We start from the raw sequence: 13,865 nt of genomic DNA on the forward strand, positions 1-13,865 counted from the left end.
CTATGAGAATTGTACCAAATATCAGTCTATTAACCCAATGCTATCTAATTTAACTAAACCTACTGACAGAAGATTAATTTGGCGTCCGAAATGCCGCCGATTGGAAAATAGAAATTAATTTAAATATAGTCATGATAGGTATCATTTTGTTCATAAGATTCTCGACAATCCTATGACAATATGTCATAGGTATCGGCTCAAGACCACCTGACTTTTTCCAAGTCTGTCCAATACCGAGCGGTTCGGAGGATTCTCTATCTCTGTCTTTCTTCGGTTTCACAGTAAATAAACGAAATAAATTTTTGAGATGACCTAAAATGTTATTATTAAATATACATCTGCAATGGAGATTGTACTGAGCTGTAAGTCTCATTACAATGAGCAAATAATGGTAGTAATTTTATATATATTAAGCTAAATTTTTTTATTACTTGAAAATATTTTTGTTTAACTTACAATAATAGTTTTTCATTTTGTAATAAGATTCAATTGTAAATGTCCCATAATGCTATGTATCCATCTTTTGCAGCTGTAGCCATTATAAATTTATTATCATATGCTTTTATTCTTTCTATAGAATAACTAATATCATGTATAGTATCCTTATGTTGATTTAAAACAGCTAATGGTTTTAAAGTTTTCCAAGAATATAATCTAATTCGACTGTCCCAACCTCCTACTGCCATAATTTTAGCATCAGGTCTAATTGTAATTATAGAAGTGCCAGGATTTGTCATTGTTATTTTGTTCTTATTATGCAGTAAATGATCAACTGATAAACTAAATATCTAAAAATGTAAAATTTATATTAATATAAAAAAAACCAATCTCAGTTAGCCTTCTATTTATAAAAGTGTTCAATGAAAATAAATATATTTCCAATTCAATTACTTATATATTTTATGCTTATTTCTTAATTTGTACCTGTATATTATTAGTAGGACCAGCAATAGCACCCTTTGATAAACTAGTATCAAAGTCTAAAGCCATTGGACATGTCTCTACTGTTAAAGAATTTAATACTTTACTTTGTCGAACATCCCATAAGATTAACTCTCCTGCTTCATAAGCAACTAAAACTAATTTTTCATTTTTTAATGGTTTGATAGCCATTACTTCTCCCAAGTTCTTGAAATTGCAAGAATTCAATTTCAATTCTACACTAAAAGTATTTAAAGACAATATTCCAACAGTGGATTCTTTAACCGGTACGAATATTTCATTTTCAGAAAATATTTTAAACCTATTACAGATATTTTATGAATAATTTATTTGATACAATAAGTAGAATATATATCAAGTAAATGTAACTAATTTTCCATAAAATATTACATTTAATATTTTATGTATACATATATACCTGCAATAATGACAATGTATATTAATGGATTTATATGCAGTCCACTGAGTTTCTCTTTTCTTATATATTTTCATTAAACCACATTTGTGTTGTACAAGCAAGGTATCATTTCTTAGGTCTTGTAAATTTAAACAAGAATCTTCTTCTGATTTAATTTGGTACAGTTCTCTGTTTGTCTTTAACACGAAGAAGCTGCATTACAAAAATATCAGAGAAACTTTATCCTATATAGTTACCAATACATTTATGTCATAGTATCTATATATGTCTTGTTTCAAGCTATAGCAAATTTGGAAAGTCATTTGATGAAGTGCGAGAAAAGTATCAAAGTATTTTATTTACATTTAAATCCCAGATATGAACATTGCCTTCAGCAGTGCCTGCATAGAGATGTTCCACATTGGGCGTCATTTGAAAAAGAATACAATTCACACAATCCATATCACCCCGGAAAACATATTTTGGATCCGGTGAAGGTATCGCCATTGAAATTAGTTTTATATACTTTAATGTTTGTGATACAGTATAAATAAAGATTTTAATTACAAGTTTTATGTAGGAACATGTATAAATACACAAGCGAATAACATAAATACATAAATTTATCACATTACAGTAATTTTTACAAAAGGATATTTTTTAAGTTAAATGTTTATAGCAATAAACTTAGTTTATATATTGAAATAACCACATAAAAATTCACAATTTCTGGTAATGAAGAAGAGTATATTAATCACCAAGTTTTTAATTATATGCGTGTTTCTACATTAACAATAGTAGAGACAGAGAGGAAATGAGAGTGCTCACGCTTTAGTTGTTCCCGGACTAGTGCTGCACCATGCGGCTAAATGTTAAAGGCCTTCCACGTTAGCATATATAAGAACCTATAAAGCTAGGAATCTATCCTGTTTAATTCTACGCTAGCATATACAATAACCTATTTAATTCCACCACAAACGAGGTATATTCGCTCTGGTTCTACGCTACAAAAGCCTATTTCATTGTAGGGTTCGACGAAGAATATTGACTTTTCTATATGAGATATCAAATATGAGAATAACATAATCGCGCAATAATTAAACTTCATTGCTTAAGAAAGAGAAATTAATTATTTATTATATTTTTTTAAAAAAGGAAAGAAAGGCTTGTGAGACTGTGAAAAGAGGCATTTTTATTAATTTTAATGCCTTCCATTCATTTTGGTTCTATTACCACATATTCAGATATGTATATGTATACATACATAAATACATATACCATATATATGTGCTGAATAATGTAATAATGTTAACAGGCATGAAAAAACAGCTTACAAATCCGGAATACATTCAATGTTTCTATAATAATAATCCATACATTAATGTATAAATAAAAACATTGATTTATGAATTTATCTACATACACATATATGCATACCCAAACTTAAACTTTTTAAAAATTTAGTAGCTACATCTGACGATAAGATTCAACTATCATAATTTGTGTAAGAAAATATAAAAAGTGAAACTAAAACAAAGAGTAAAATAAAAGTCAATTTAGTAAATCCTGAAAAAGTTAAAATTTGAACGAAACGTAGATATGTATAGTCTAGCGCACGCTTATACTTATTAGAAATACGTATTAGAAATTGTTTCTAGGTTGGTACTAGGCATAAAAACTAGATTGCGGATTTTCCTGCATTTATGATAAATACAAATATACAAAAATATGCAAAGTATACTACATATTCAAGAATGTATGAAGTATAAAGACGAAGAATTTTACAAAATTATAATTTTGCATAACTATCAGCAGTCTAAAACTCTTCATGCGTCATAATTGCTTATTTCACCGTGACACATAAAAAAGCACGCATATTTATATATAGAAAGATGTATTATAGATTTCGTAAATTTCGTAATCTAGAATTGCTATAATGCCTATAAGTAGAGCATCTCAGCTGCTGACCTAACCAAACCAAATCCTTACGTATTTTGTCTGTAGAGTTAAATAGATCATATCTTTCCGATGTACACCACGTTCATTTTAGATAGGCCAAATTAGATATATTTTATTTATATCTTTAGATACAATCTGAAATAATTTATCCAAAATAGACGTTCCACTGGGTAGTGTCGAATAAAAATAATCGAATATAGCGTTTGTAACTTTGAAAATGTGATAAACATTATTAAATAGCACTAATAAATGTCCTAATGTAATCGCTTCATTAACGACATGTGCGCAAAGGCTATTACTGTTTGTTCATCACGCGGATGTTCCCTACTTTTATCAACAAAATAGTTAAAGCAACGATTTGTTATTATTTAGATGTTTATTATTATATTTAATATTATATAGATTTTTATTGTTATATTTATTATTATTTAAATATCTCAGTGCTTTTTTTTGACAATATATCCGACGAGATATTCTATAACGCACATCTTTAAAGAGCACGTTGATTCAAATTCAACATCATTTTTCCTGATGGTGGGGCGCACTGCTTTTACAGAAGGATTCCGATTGTATGTGTCACCGTGCATTCTAGGAATTGAAACAAAATTTTTTAAAACATCTGTATTGAAGGGAAATCATTAAAAACATTACATTTTTCTTTTTTAAATCATGGCAAAACTTACAATGGCATTTACTAATTCTTGCAATTTTAAGAAATGAGGCGGAATTTTTAATCCAGAAAATATTATTACTAACCATAATATAACCTAAACGTTAGGCATACTCCGTAATTGTTGATATAAATCATGATGAAATCTGCTATTTAAATTATCAAACAAGTTATTGAAGGTTTCGGAAAAGCTGGCATGATGCTCGGATTTATACAATTAGTTGAACATGCAGTGAACAAAGTAAAAAAAATTATTTTGTTGAATACTTGGAATTCGGGCTTACATTTCATTAACAAAATTTTCGGTCAATTTGTAAAATGCTCTTATAACTTCATCTCGTTCTAAATTCTATAACAACTATTCTTATCGTTTTTGGGCAAGTGTAAATAATCGAATAAAACGTAATTTTTTTATTTGTAATAAAATAAGGATTTTGAATATTAACCCGTCTTTCTGTCATTCTTTGATTACTTGTATTTTGATTAGAAACAATAACTCTAAGTTTCTAACCTGTGCTGTGTAAAACATCTAGAATAACATTTAATATATTTGGTAATTGATTTGTTCTAATTCCATTCTTTGAAACATAGAATGTTATTGGATGTTTTCAATTACTGCAATTAGAAAAATTGCACTTGTTTAATTATAATGTTTTCTTTTACCTTTTTGATGTTTCATTGTATCTAAAACTAGCTTATATTAACTAACAACTATTGTGAAATAGAACAAACAAAGAGAAAGAGATTAGTTAATTATAAACAAAGTAATTAACTAATTTGAAAGAAAACTAATTAAAAACAACCAGAAAATCGGAGATTTAATCTGCTTATCTCTTTGCCTGTATCTTACTGTTGTTTTGCCAAATAATCTCAGATTGCCAATTATTTCGTAGATTTTTATCGTTTTAAAGTGGGTATCGTTCATGTGACAATTTGTAATTCTTACTACAGTAAGCGCCACAATCTGTTTTTGTATTCCGTTGGTAATGTTGGGAGTGACACAAATATGGTAATAACATAGATGAGCATACAACAATACAAGAATATCCTATTTTTAGTCAAAGGTAGTAGGGATCTAGAGTTTCAGGAATTCAGGCCAAAAAAATATATTGTATGATTGGTCTACCCTCATATCTTGTCTGTACCTTAATTTTATAGGTTCTTATACATACTAATATGGTATACGTTCATCATTTGGCTGTATGGTGCAGCACCTGCATTGTGGAACAACTAAGCAATGGATGGGAGCAGTCTCATTGCTTCTTTGTTAATATTTAAAATTAAATATAAACATCAGTCGTGTGCTACATGCTACAGCAAAAATGTCTGAAAATTCGATATATGATATGGCCTACCGCGGCAAAACCACAGACGTTAAAAATTTATTAAATGAAAATGAAAGATTAAAAACGGCTAAAGATGGTGTAAGTGCATCGTTGTTTATGTGAAATATTTTTTGAGGTTATGTTATTAATCAAATTTATTTCCTCAGAATAATCGAATGTTAATACATTGGGCAGCACTCGGAGGACATGATGACTTAGTAAGATATTTATTATCTCTTGATGTACCGGTAGATCCTACTGATGATGTAAGTAAAATAAGCCACTAGTAAGTAACTTGTCATATAATTTTATAGTAAACAAAAATATGCTTCCTTATATCTTACTAGTTTTATTCAGTATTACCTAATATTTATTTTAACTATCTATTATTTCTAAATAAGCCATGATATATATTTACCTATTAGTATGTTACATATAATAGTACATATAATAGGTAATATTTACCTAAAGGAGGTTTTCTACTGAATTGTTTTCTGTAGAAAAATGATAAACTAAACTAAACTATTGAATTGTTGAGGGATTTCTTAAACTTACTATGCGAAAAGCATTTTAAAGTCGTTTAAATTTGAAATCATATGATAGCTTATAGGAACTAAAATATTGTTTTCAATTTCATTGAACATGTTATTTCCTAGTATATATAATAAATATATAGTATATAATATATAATATATAATAACATATATATATTATCTTTTAAAATGTTAATGTTATGATTTATTACATAAAAACATTTAACCGTCTGAATCCCAGAGGTCATTGAAAATATAGAGTGGAAAAATCCCGAACAGCACGATAACGCTTGTCTTAATCGGTTGCGAAAAGAAACAAGCGGTACAATAGCGATCGTCATATTTATGACTTATCTATATTATTATGTATGCGTACTATTAATTTATAAATATTTCAAGTTTTGTTCAATAAAAATTATGGAGAAGATAACAATGAGGTAGAAAATGCCGTCAGCCGTCCGCAGCGTTCAAATGTACTGGGACTTTTCGACACAAAATCTAAACAGCGCGATCGCGCTGCTTGGGGCTCAAACGGTTAAGAACGATATAAACCAAAAAATATTTGTTTGTCTGAAATAAAATTTTAGTCATTTAAAATTAATGTTTACACTGTTAAGCTTATACTCTTGTTTTATATTTATAATCGCCTTTATCTCTTCTTTTCTGTGAATTTTAGTGACATGCAATTTATATAATTCTAAAATATTATACATAATTTGTAATTTATGATACATGTTATTGTATTTTCAGAAAGTAAAAAATGATAGAAATCAACAGATATTAATTTTGTATTATTTTGTAAAATAATATTTGTTTACACCACAGTTATTTTATAAGAAGAAGAAGATATAAATTTTAGGTCATTGAACTTATTTATGAAGTCAACATTTTATCTACCATATGTAACTTTTTTTGTTAAACTGTAATTTGTGAAGAATACTGTTTTGAATAACATACTTTGAAATAAATTTTTATATATTAAACTTTTGATAATGTAATAAAATTACGAAGAGAGAATATTTAGAAAATAATTATTTTTTTATTATCAAGATTTCTTGCTTTTCCAATGTTAGATACAAAAAATGCACATTTTCAACTTTATACTAAGTTAGTTAAAATAAATACCTATTAATAATTGTTCTATGTACATATGTATGTATGATGATATTTAAGACATGAAATGTATAATACTACATTTAATTAGCCTGAATCTTTCACGTAATACACTATGAAATGGTTAATAATAAGTAATTATATATTTATAAAAACAGTCATACAATTTCTAGATCTTTATATTATCTTTTTATGTAATCCTTTGTGATGAGGAAATATTTTAGACATTATTTGAATTTAGATTGTTTAGATCTTAATTAATAGCAAGATTCATTTTATAACTCAAAAGATATAATAAGATCTCTGAATACAATTTGAAAGATTAAAATTTATGCTACATACCAATGTGTATATACATGAGACATCAGATGCAAATTTGATACTTTAAAATCTACAAGCACGACTAATATTTCTTGTCTTTTATACCTTAGGCCTTAGATGAGAGATTATTTGCCATATAGGTATTTTGCAACTATTATTATTATCTAGTCTGAATTAACATTTAAGAATATAAACAAATATTTTAGCGATAATTTCACTTATGACATATTGCTTCATAATCATAAATATAAATCACAAATATCATAAAATATAGTAATAATAGAATATAATACTTTGTATTATATAGAAAATACATGAAATTATAATATAACTAAAAAGAAGTTTCTTCATGCAAAGTTAAAAACATAAGATAAAATTCTTCTTATTTCTTTAAAAAAAAATTGTAATGTAGGCTGACATATGTTAAATACAGTTTTCTTTATTCATCTAACGTAACTATTGTTAGTTCCTGTTTGTATTTATAAACAATTTAGAATAAATTATTAACTCTATTGATAATGTAATTTTACTTCAAAAGGAAAACCTAAAAATCAATTTCATATCAAATATATTAAATAATAGTTTAGAAACTAGGTATTACATATTATTTTTAGTTTTCCAAGTTTTATCGTTGTCCAAAGGCTTATAAAAGTATTGTAGAATAGTACAATCATCTAGTATCAACTCATTTTTACATGAGGAATCATATACTCTCTAATTACATCATGTTAAATTAATTAAATATTTTAATTGTGTTGTTTAGATGGATATGACACCATTAATTTTGGCAGCATCAGCTGGTCGTGAGAAAGTTGTTAATATCTTACTAAATGAAGGTGCTAATGTTAATGCCAAAACTCAAGAAGGACATTCAGCATTGCAATATGCGGCATCAAAAAACTGGAAATCTATTTGTGTTGCATTACTAGAAAAAGATGCTTATATTAATATTATCGACAAACGTGGTGCTACACCACTACATAGAGCTGCATCTAAGGGCAATATTGCTATTGTGAAACTTCTCATAGAACATGGACGAAATTTAGATATCGGTAGATTTTTACATTAAAATCTTTGTTTAATCAACACCTATTTCATCTAATTTTCTAATAATCTTTAAATAGATGTTTTCATCTAAAAATAATAAGCTTTCAACAGCTTAATTTCTTAACAATTATGAAGATTATTATTCTACATTTCTTTGAACATCAAGTTAGATGTAATATTTTAAACTTCATGATGTGGTTTTTAAGTAAATGTAATTAAATTTATTTTTTGAATTATTGGATAATAATTTGTATGAGTTATAAATATTAGTTCTATGATGTATATATTTTACCTATGAAACCTTTTTTTCTAGATAGTAAAGATGTCGATGGCAATAGTGCATTACATTTAGCATGCGAGGAAAATCGTGTTGATGAAGCTAAGTTGTTAGTGAAAAATGGTGCTACCACAACACTGATGAATAAACAAAAGAAAACGCCTCTGGATTTAGCAAGTCCAGGATTAGTACGGCAATTGAAAGAACTACAGGGAAATTGATCTTTAATAATAAAATAAAGCATCAATGTCATTGGTTCAGTGATGTTCAATCTGCGTTTTTTTAGCGTTAATGCAAGTTTAATATTTGATAATATAAAAGATGTGTTATGTTAATTTATTCATACAAATTCATACAAATAATTTTGTTATGTTAAAGATAATACAGATATGAGATATATATGAATGAATTCCTATATAGTTTTTAAATAACAAGTATGCAAAAAGAGGAAGAAAAACAAAAACCTACATTAATTATAGTTAGCATCTCAATGCACAATAATTTTTATAGTTGTATGAGATACAAAATGAATGAAAATAGCATTAATGTTTTCTTCAACTTGAAGATACAGCATTCTTCCATACTACATGAAAATGTTATCAAAGCAAATTGATTACATAGGATAATGTTCAAAATACCAATATTCAAAATAATATATGGCATATAACTAAAAACTATCTTACAAGATTGTATTAATTAATTTGCAAACAGAATTTAACAAAATCATTTAATTTAAAACCATTCAAAATATTTCATCTGCTGTCTACCCAATATAAATAGTTTAAAATGTTTATTTGAATAAAAAAAGTCAAATAAAGGTGAATATTTCTTATAAAAGTCTTCATCTTCGTAAAAATATAGATACTAAATGGAACAAACGTTTCTCAATAATGTTAATATATAATATATAAATCTCATCTGCTTTTTATATATTACACAAAGTTAAAATCATCTATTATAATAAAACTTCAAAATCATGTGTAAATAGTTTAAAGAACTATTAATTTAAAGAATTAGTTTCCTACCTTAAAGAAAATTCTATTGTTCAAAAATTTGTGTGTTTATAACATTCTTTTCATATCTTTCATGTATGTTAATTTTAAAAATGTATTAAGCAATAATAACAAATATATTACATAATTAAATATTCGACGTTCTTATATCAACAAATTTCTCTGAAATTCAACTAATTTTTTAAATTACATTTTTTTAAAAGGATACTAATAATAATATAAAATTATAAAGAAATAATATACCAATCATTAATTAAATAACTGATTGAAAATCACTGACCATAACACTTTCTTATTATTCTCAGTTTTCAGCATTTATTATGCTTTCTTTTTAACATACTTAAGTGTTATTAATATTTGATTTATACCTATATAAAATGTATCAAAAAGATTCATTATTTAGCTGGTCAAATCCTATTATCGCTGTCTCCCATTTTTTACCCTTCCAGTTAATTTATTTTTTCCATACTTATCTGTTTCAACCCGATCGGTATTCATACTCTTAAATAGAGATAGCATTTCCAATTCCAAAGTTAATTGCTTAAATAAAATGCACCACAGTTGAAAATTATTTTCTGTGCTTATTTACACAAATTCACAGCAGTTCACAGATAACATTAGGTGGTCTAGATTTCTTTTTCCTTCAGAGAAATTTTGGATGGTTTATAAAAAATATGTTATTAAGTTTTTAGTTCATTTTTATATATAAATTTTTTAAATAATTTGTTATCTTAGATAAATAATTTGATATAAACAAATTTTCAATTTAAAAAGTATATACATATTATAATTTCTCCTATTAATTCTATATTAAATTTACACTCAAATTAGAAACAAATAAGATAATAAAAGTCTATCTTGAAATATTAATTCTTTTCAAAATGTTGAATATGTTACTTAAACATCTTTGATAATGGAATATCAGAAAATTTGGTATTTTTAGAAGATATATATAAGTATATTAAGAATAAGAAATAAACTTCTGTTTTTACTAAGTATCGTAAATTCATTTCAATAATTGAAAAAGGAAATGAAGGAAAAATTAACAAAATTTTTATTATGGCTATATTGGAGATATTTTAGTATAATTGTTATGTTGGTTGATTTCCTTTTACATTATTTATTTATTGTTATATCTCTATTCATTATTTATAATAAAAATAATAATTATTATTATTATTGTGGTGTGATTTTGCACAATTAAAGATGTATATTTTTTACAATCATCCAAACTTCCATCATAAAGAAATGCATTTGATGAAAAGGTTGTCGACATTTCAGTGTTCGGTATTCAAGCTTTCTATACTTTATAAAAGATCCTGAGGCTCAGAGCTTTCACTTACGTTTCCAGACCTAAAAAGAGTACAAGTATGTATATGTATCCTTTTACATTTCATTTTTGCATTCTACTCACACATCGTCGACATTTCTATTCAATAGATATAATTGAATACAGTGATCCTTTTTACGTATGAAATTATAATTTATTTCTTATTAAGTAAATTCGTCGAAAATGTGTATAAGTTTATTAATTTAATCAAAAGATTTTCAAATTTAATTCATCATCGTTATGTGGAGAAAATAGTCCACGATGGTGTGAAGTGGCAGTTCAATTACGAATTTGAAAAGCCCGCCTAAAAAATCACTAGAAAGTTGTTTAATGTAAAAAAACAGGCCGGTTTCGTCCAGACACCAATCACTTTGCCATATCAAAAAATAGAATATTCCAGACATATATATAAAGTATGCAATAAAGTATGTTGCACTTAGGAAATAATATTTTTGTACAAGGTATATTTTGTTTTTGTTCCAGCATCGGTTACGAAGTAATCTAGTTGTTTTCAATATCGAAATTGATAGTACACGTTATATATTAGGTACTTTTATCGCAAAAAATACATATCTATTAAGTTTTTTTTATGTTTAATTGAAAAATGAAGTAAATTTGTAGAAAATAAATTGATCAAGTAGTATCATTCAATTTTTTTATAATAATTTTTTTCGGTATAAGACTTGTTTACCAAATACCCCATACTTTACGATACTCTGTATATGTATACATATGTACGTGTAATACATATGATCGCTCATTAACCTCCTTTTATCTTTCATTCCGGATTGTAAATACCTTTAAGAATAATTATCTGTATAATCAAATAATAAATATCTCAAGGTAACAGGGAAAAGCACATCGCAAGTAAAGTCGCATATAAAGTCGTTTGCCTGCTTTAAATTCTTTTCTTTGTTTAAATCTTTACAAAAGGAGGTTAAAAATGCGTTTTTTCTAATGCATGAGAAATGCACATGTCGTAAAAAATGCATATATAAAAACATTGCTGGCTTTCTCTCCTTTCTTTTTTAAATTTTGTTTTGTGATTTTCGACGATTCAATTTTAAATGCATAAAGAAATTCATTAGAACATTGCTTTTCTACCTAAAAACATTAGTGGTAGAAGTAAAGTAGTTCTTCGAAACTGTTTGAAAAAGTTTAATATGTATATATAGCTGTAAAAAATTGACGTTTATTAGTATGATATTTATAAGTTCATGCAGATGGTAAAACAATGATATGAAAACATACATCGACTTTTCGATGCATTTAAAATTGAATAATACGAAACGAAAAAGTTCTCGATCTACGATCGACCCTAAGTACCAATTGATAACTCGATCGTCGATTTCTAGTTCGTTCCGTCAGACGAGTTGGAAACAAAAAAATTGACTATACAATGATTATTTGAAAGAAATCAAGAAGAGCAATTATTAACACATTCGACCGAAACATAAAGAATAAAATTTTTCTTAAAAATAATAATACTACTTTTCTTCACTTTGAAATTCGATATCCGAATAAGATATCTTTCTCTTTGCAAAGTATTTAGACATAAAAAAGCAAGTTTTCTTAGACGTTCTTTAGCTTTCGATCGTTTCAATCTACTTTAATTTCCTTTACAACCGTCCTTAAACTTCTGTGAAACATAAAAGCAATTTTTCTTCAGAAGTTTTAAATTTACTTTTTATTCGTTTGATTCGATGCTGTTAGTATATTATTTAAAAAACAGTTTCTTTAAACACTTTGATTAACAAAAAGTAAGTTTCAGCCTTTCGAAAATTCTATTAATCTCACATCTTTCGGAACGATGCTAGAATCGTCCGTCATTGGTTTGATTATTAAAAATAATTACAAGTAACATATTACGATATTTTTCGCGATAAAAATAAAAACTGCGGCAATATAATAATTAATAATAATAATAATAACTATAATATAATTATAATAGATATTAATGCTGCCTAAATGCGGTGTTAATTCGTTATCGATTATGCAGCCCCAATAATATATTTCTAGTCTGAATCTTACCCGACTATGTGGTAGCATTTCCCAAAAAAATGACGAACATCTTCATTATAAGATATAATTGAAAGAATGTCAAATATGAAGTGTATATGGCATTCAAGTACTGTTAATGCATTATAGCATTAATATACATATTTCGTAAGCGTATATCTTGCACATTGAATTTATCGAAAAAAAAGTTCGATTAAATTTATTTGTACAACCTTCTTTTGCTGTTTGCTTATTAACATTGAAAAATGTTAATAAGCTTATTATAAAATATATAAGAATGACTCGCCCATATCAAGTTGACCAGAGAAAATTCGTCATTTTCTGTGGAGTTCCGGAAGAAACGGAGATAAAATACTACTTAATACGGCCCTGTCGGGTTTCTTATGTACAGAAGAAAGCCGCCGCCCTCGTGTAATGGCATCGTTGGGTGCACTGGAATCGACTTCTGAACTCATACAAAGGAGTTCTCCGATTCGAACTTAGCTTTGATCGAAACGGATCTCGCACACACTTCTTGGACCTGGATATTTTTATGAGTTTCCTGCGTTGTGAGGGTTCAATAAGTGGTGTGTTTTCTTGTTCAGTTGACAGTTTCCTCACCATCGATGCTTTCATCCTGTGTCGTCGAATCGTCGCCGGATCCACCGGTTTGAACAGAGCCGCGTTTCAGACGCGAACTAAGGCATATTGAAGGACCACCTCGTCTGTGCAGACATTTCATACAGTTTTAATCAAATACCCTTTTATCTAAGAAAGACGATGAATAGTTTCATAAAAATAAACAAAACGATTTTCAAATTATCAAAATTAAATGTCGTTTTTCAATCTACAGATGCTTGGTATACCCTTTTCCCAGTCAACCAATTATATACGCAAAACTAACAAAGTAATAACAAATTATATGGTAAGCATTTTAAAA

General features: G+C 27.0%; 3 protein-coding genes across 14 annotated transcripts in view; 1 reads left to right on the forward strand and 2 right to left on the reverse strand.

The window, feature by feature from the left end:
• Positions 1-179: 179 nt before the first annotated feature.
• Positions 180-2,185, reverse strand: LOC126926174 (guanine nucleotide-binding protein subunit beta-like protein 1). 2 transcript variants are annotated; one of them, XM_050742315.1, is made up of 5 exons: positions 1,703-2,185; positions 1,361-1,536; positions 925-1,243; positions 457-788; positions 180-312 (listed from the first exon to the last, which is right to left on the reverse strand). In XM_050742315.1, the coding sequence occupies exons 1-4, from the start codon at positions 1,844-1,846 to the stop codon at positions 486-488; spliced, it is 942 nt and encodes a 313-aa protein (XP_050598272.1). In that variant the 5' UTR covers positions 1,847-2,185; the 3' UTR covers positions 180-312; positions 457-485. The 2 variants fall into 2 exon arrangements, with proteins under 2 accessions (XP_050598272.1, XP_050598271.1); XM_050742314.1 differs by lacking the exon at positions 180-312 and having other exon boundaries at positions 399-788.
• A 2,961-nt stretch (positions 2,186-5,146) lies between these two features.
• On the forward strand, positions 5,147-8,993 carry LOC126926175 (26S proteasome non-ATPase regulatory subunit 10-like). The gene is made up of 4 exons (XM_050742316.1): positions 5,147-5,392; positions 5,461-5,559; positions 8,024-8,312; positions 8,621-8,993. Exons 1-4 carry the CDS (start codon positions 5,291-5,293, stop codon positions 8,803-8,805), a joined length of 675 nt encoding a protein of 224 aa, XP_050598273.1. The 5' UTR covers positions 5,147-5,290; the 3' UTR covers positions 8,806-8,993.
• Positions 8,701-13,865, reverse strand: part of LOC126926168 (myosin heavy chain, non-muscle) — a 31,355-nt gene continuing 26,190 nt past the window's right edge. For 9 of the 11 annotated variants that reach the window (XM_050742294.1, XM_050742293.1, XM_050742292.1 and 6 more), the window contains one exon: positions 8,701-13,650. In XM_050742294.1, the coding sequence (XP_050598251.1) occupies positions 13,527-13,650 (124 nt within the window). In that variant the 3' untranslated portion in view covers positions 8,701-13,526. The remainder of the gene's footprint in view (positions 13,651-13,865) is intronic. The other 2 variants (XR_007714325.1, XM_050742288.1) reach the window with 1 other exon arrangement.

This window comes from Bombus affinis, chromosome 17 (genome assembly GCF_024516045.1).
Source record: "Bombus affinis isolate iyBomAffi1 chromosome 17, iyBomAffi1.2, whole genome shotgun sequence".
In the NCBI taxonomy this organism is placed as follows: domain Eukaryota; kingdom Metazoa; phylum Arthropoda; class Insecta; order Hymenoptera; family Apidae; genus Bombus; species Bombus affinis.

What these genes read in the sequence shown, in the direction of transcription:
- LOC126926175 (XM_050742316.1), top strand. Translation starts at nt 5,291, where the DNA reads ATGTCTGAAAATTCGATATATGATATGGCCTACCGCGGCAAAACCACA. An exon ending in TAAAAACGGCTAAAGATGGT is followed by an intron (nt 5,393 to 5,460) that starts GTAAGTGCATCG and finishes TTATTTCCTCAG; the next exon opens with AATAATCGAATGTTAATACA. An exon ending in TGGACGAAATTTAGATATCG is followed by an intron (nt 8,313 to 8,620) that starts GTAGATTTTTAC and finishes CTTTTTTTCTAG; the next exon opens with ATAGTAAAGATGTCGATGGC.
- LOC126926174 (XM_050742315.1), bottom strand. Translation starts at nt 1,846, where the DNA reads ATGGCGATACCTTCACCGGATCCAAAATATGTTTTCCGGGGTGATATG. An exon ending in TTCATATCTGGGATTTAAAT is followed by an intron (nt 1,537 to 1,702) that starts GTAAATAAAATA and finishes TTCGTGTTAAAG; the next exon opens with ACAAACAGAGAACTGTACCA. An exon ending in ATACATTGTCATTATTGCAG is followed by an intron (nt 1,244 to 1,360) that starts GTATATATGTAT and finishes TATCTGTAATAG; the next exon opens with GTTTAAAATATTTTCTGAAA.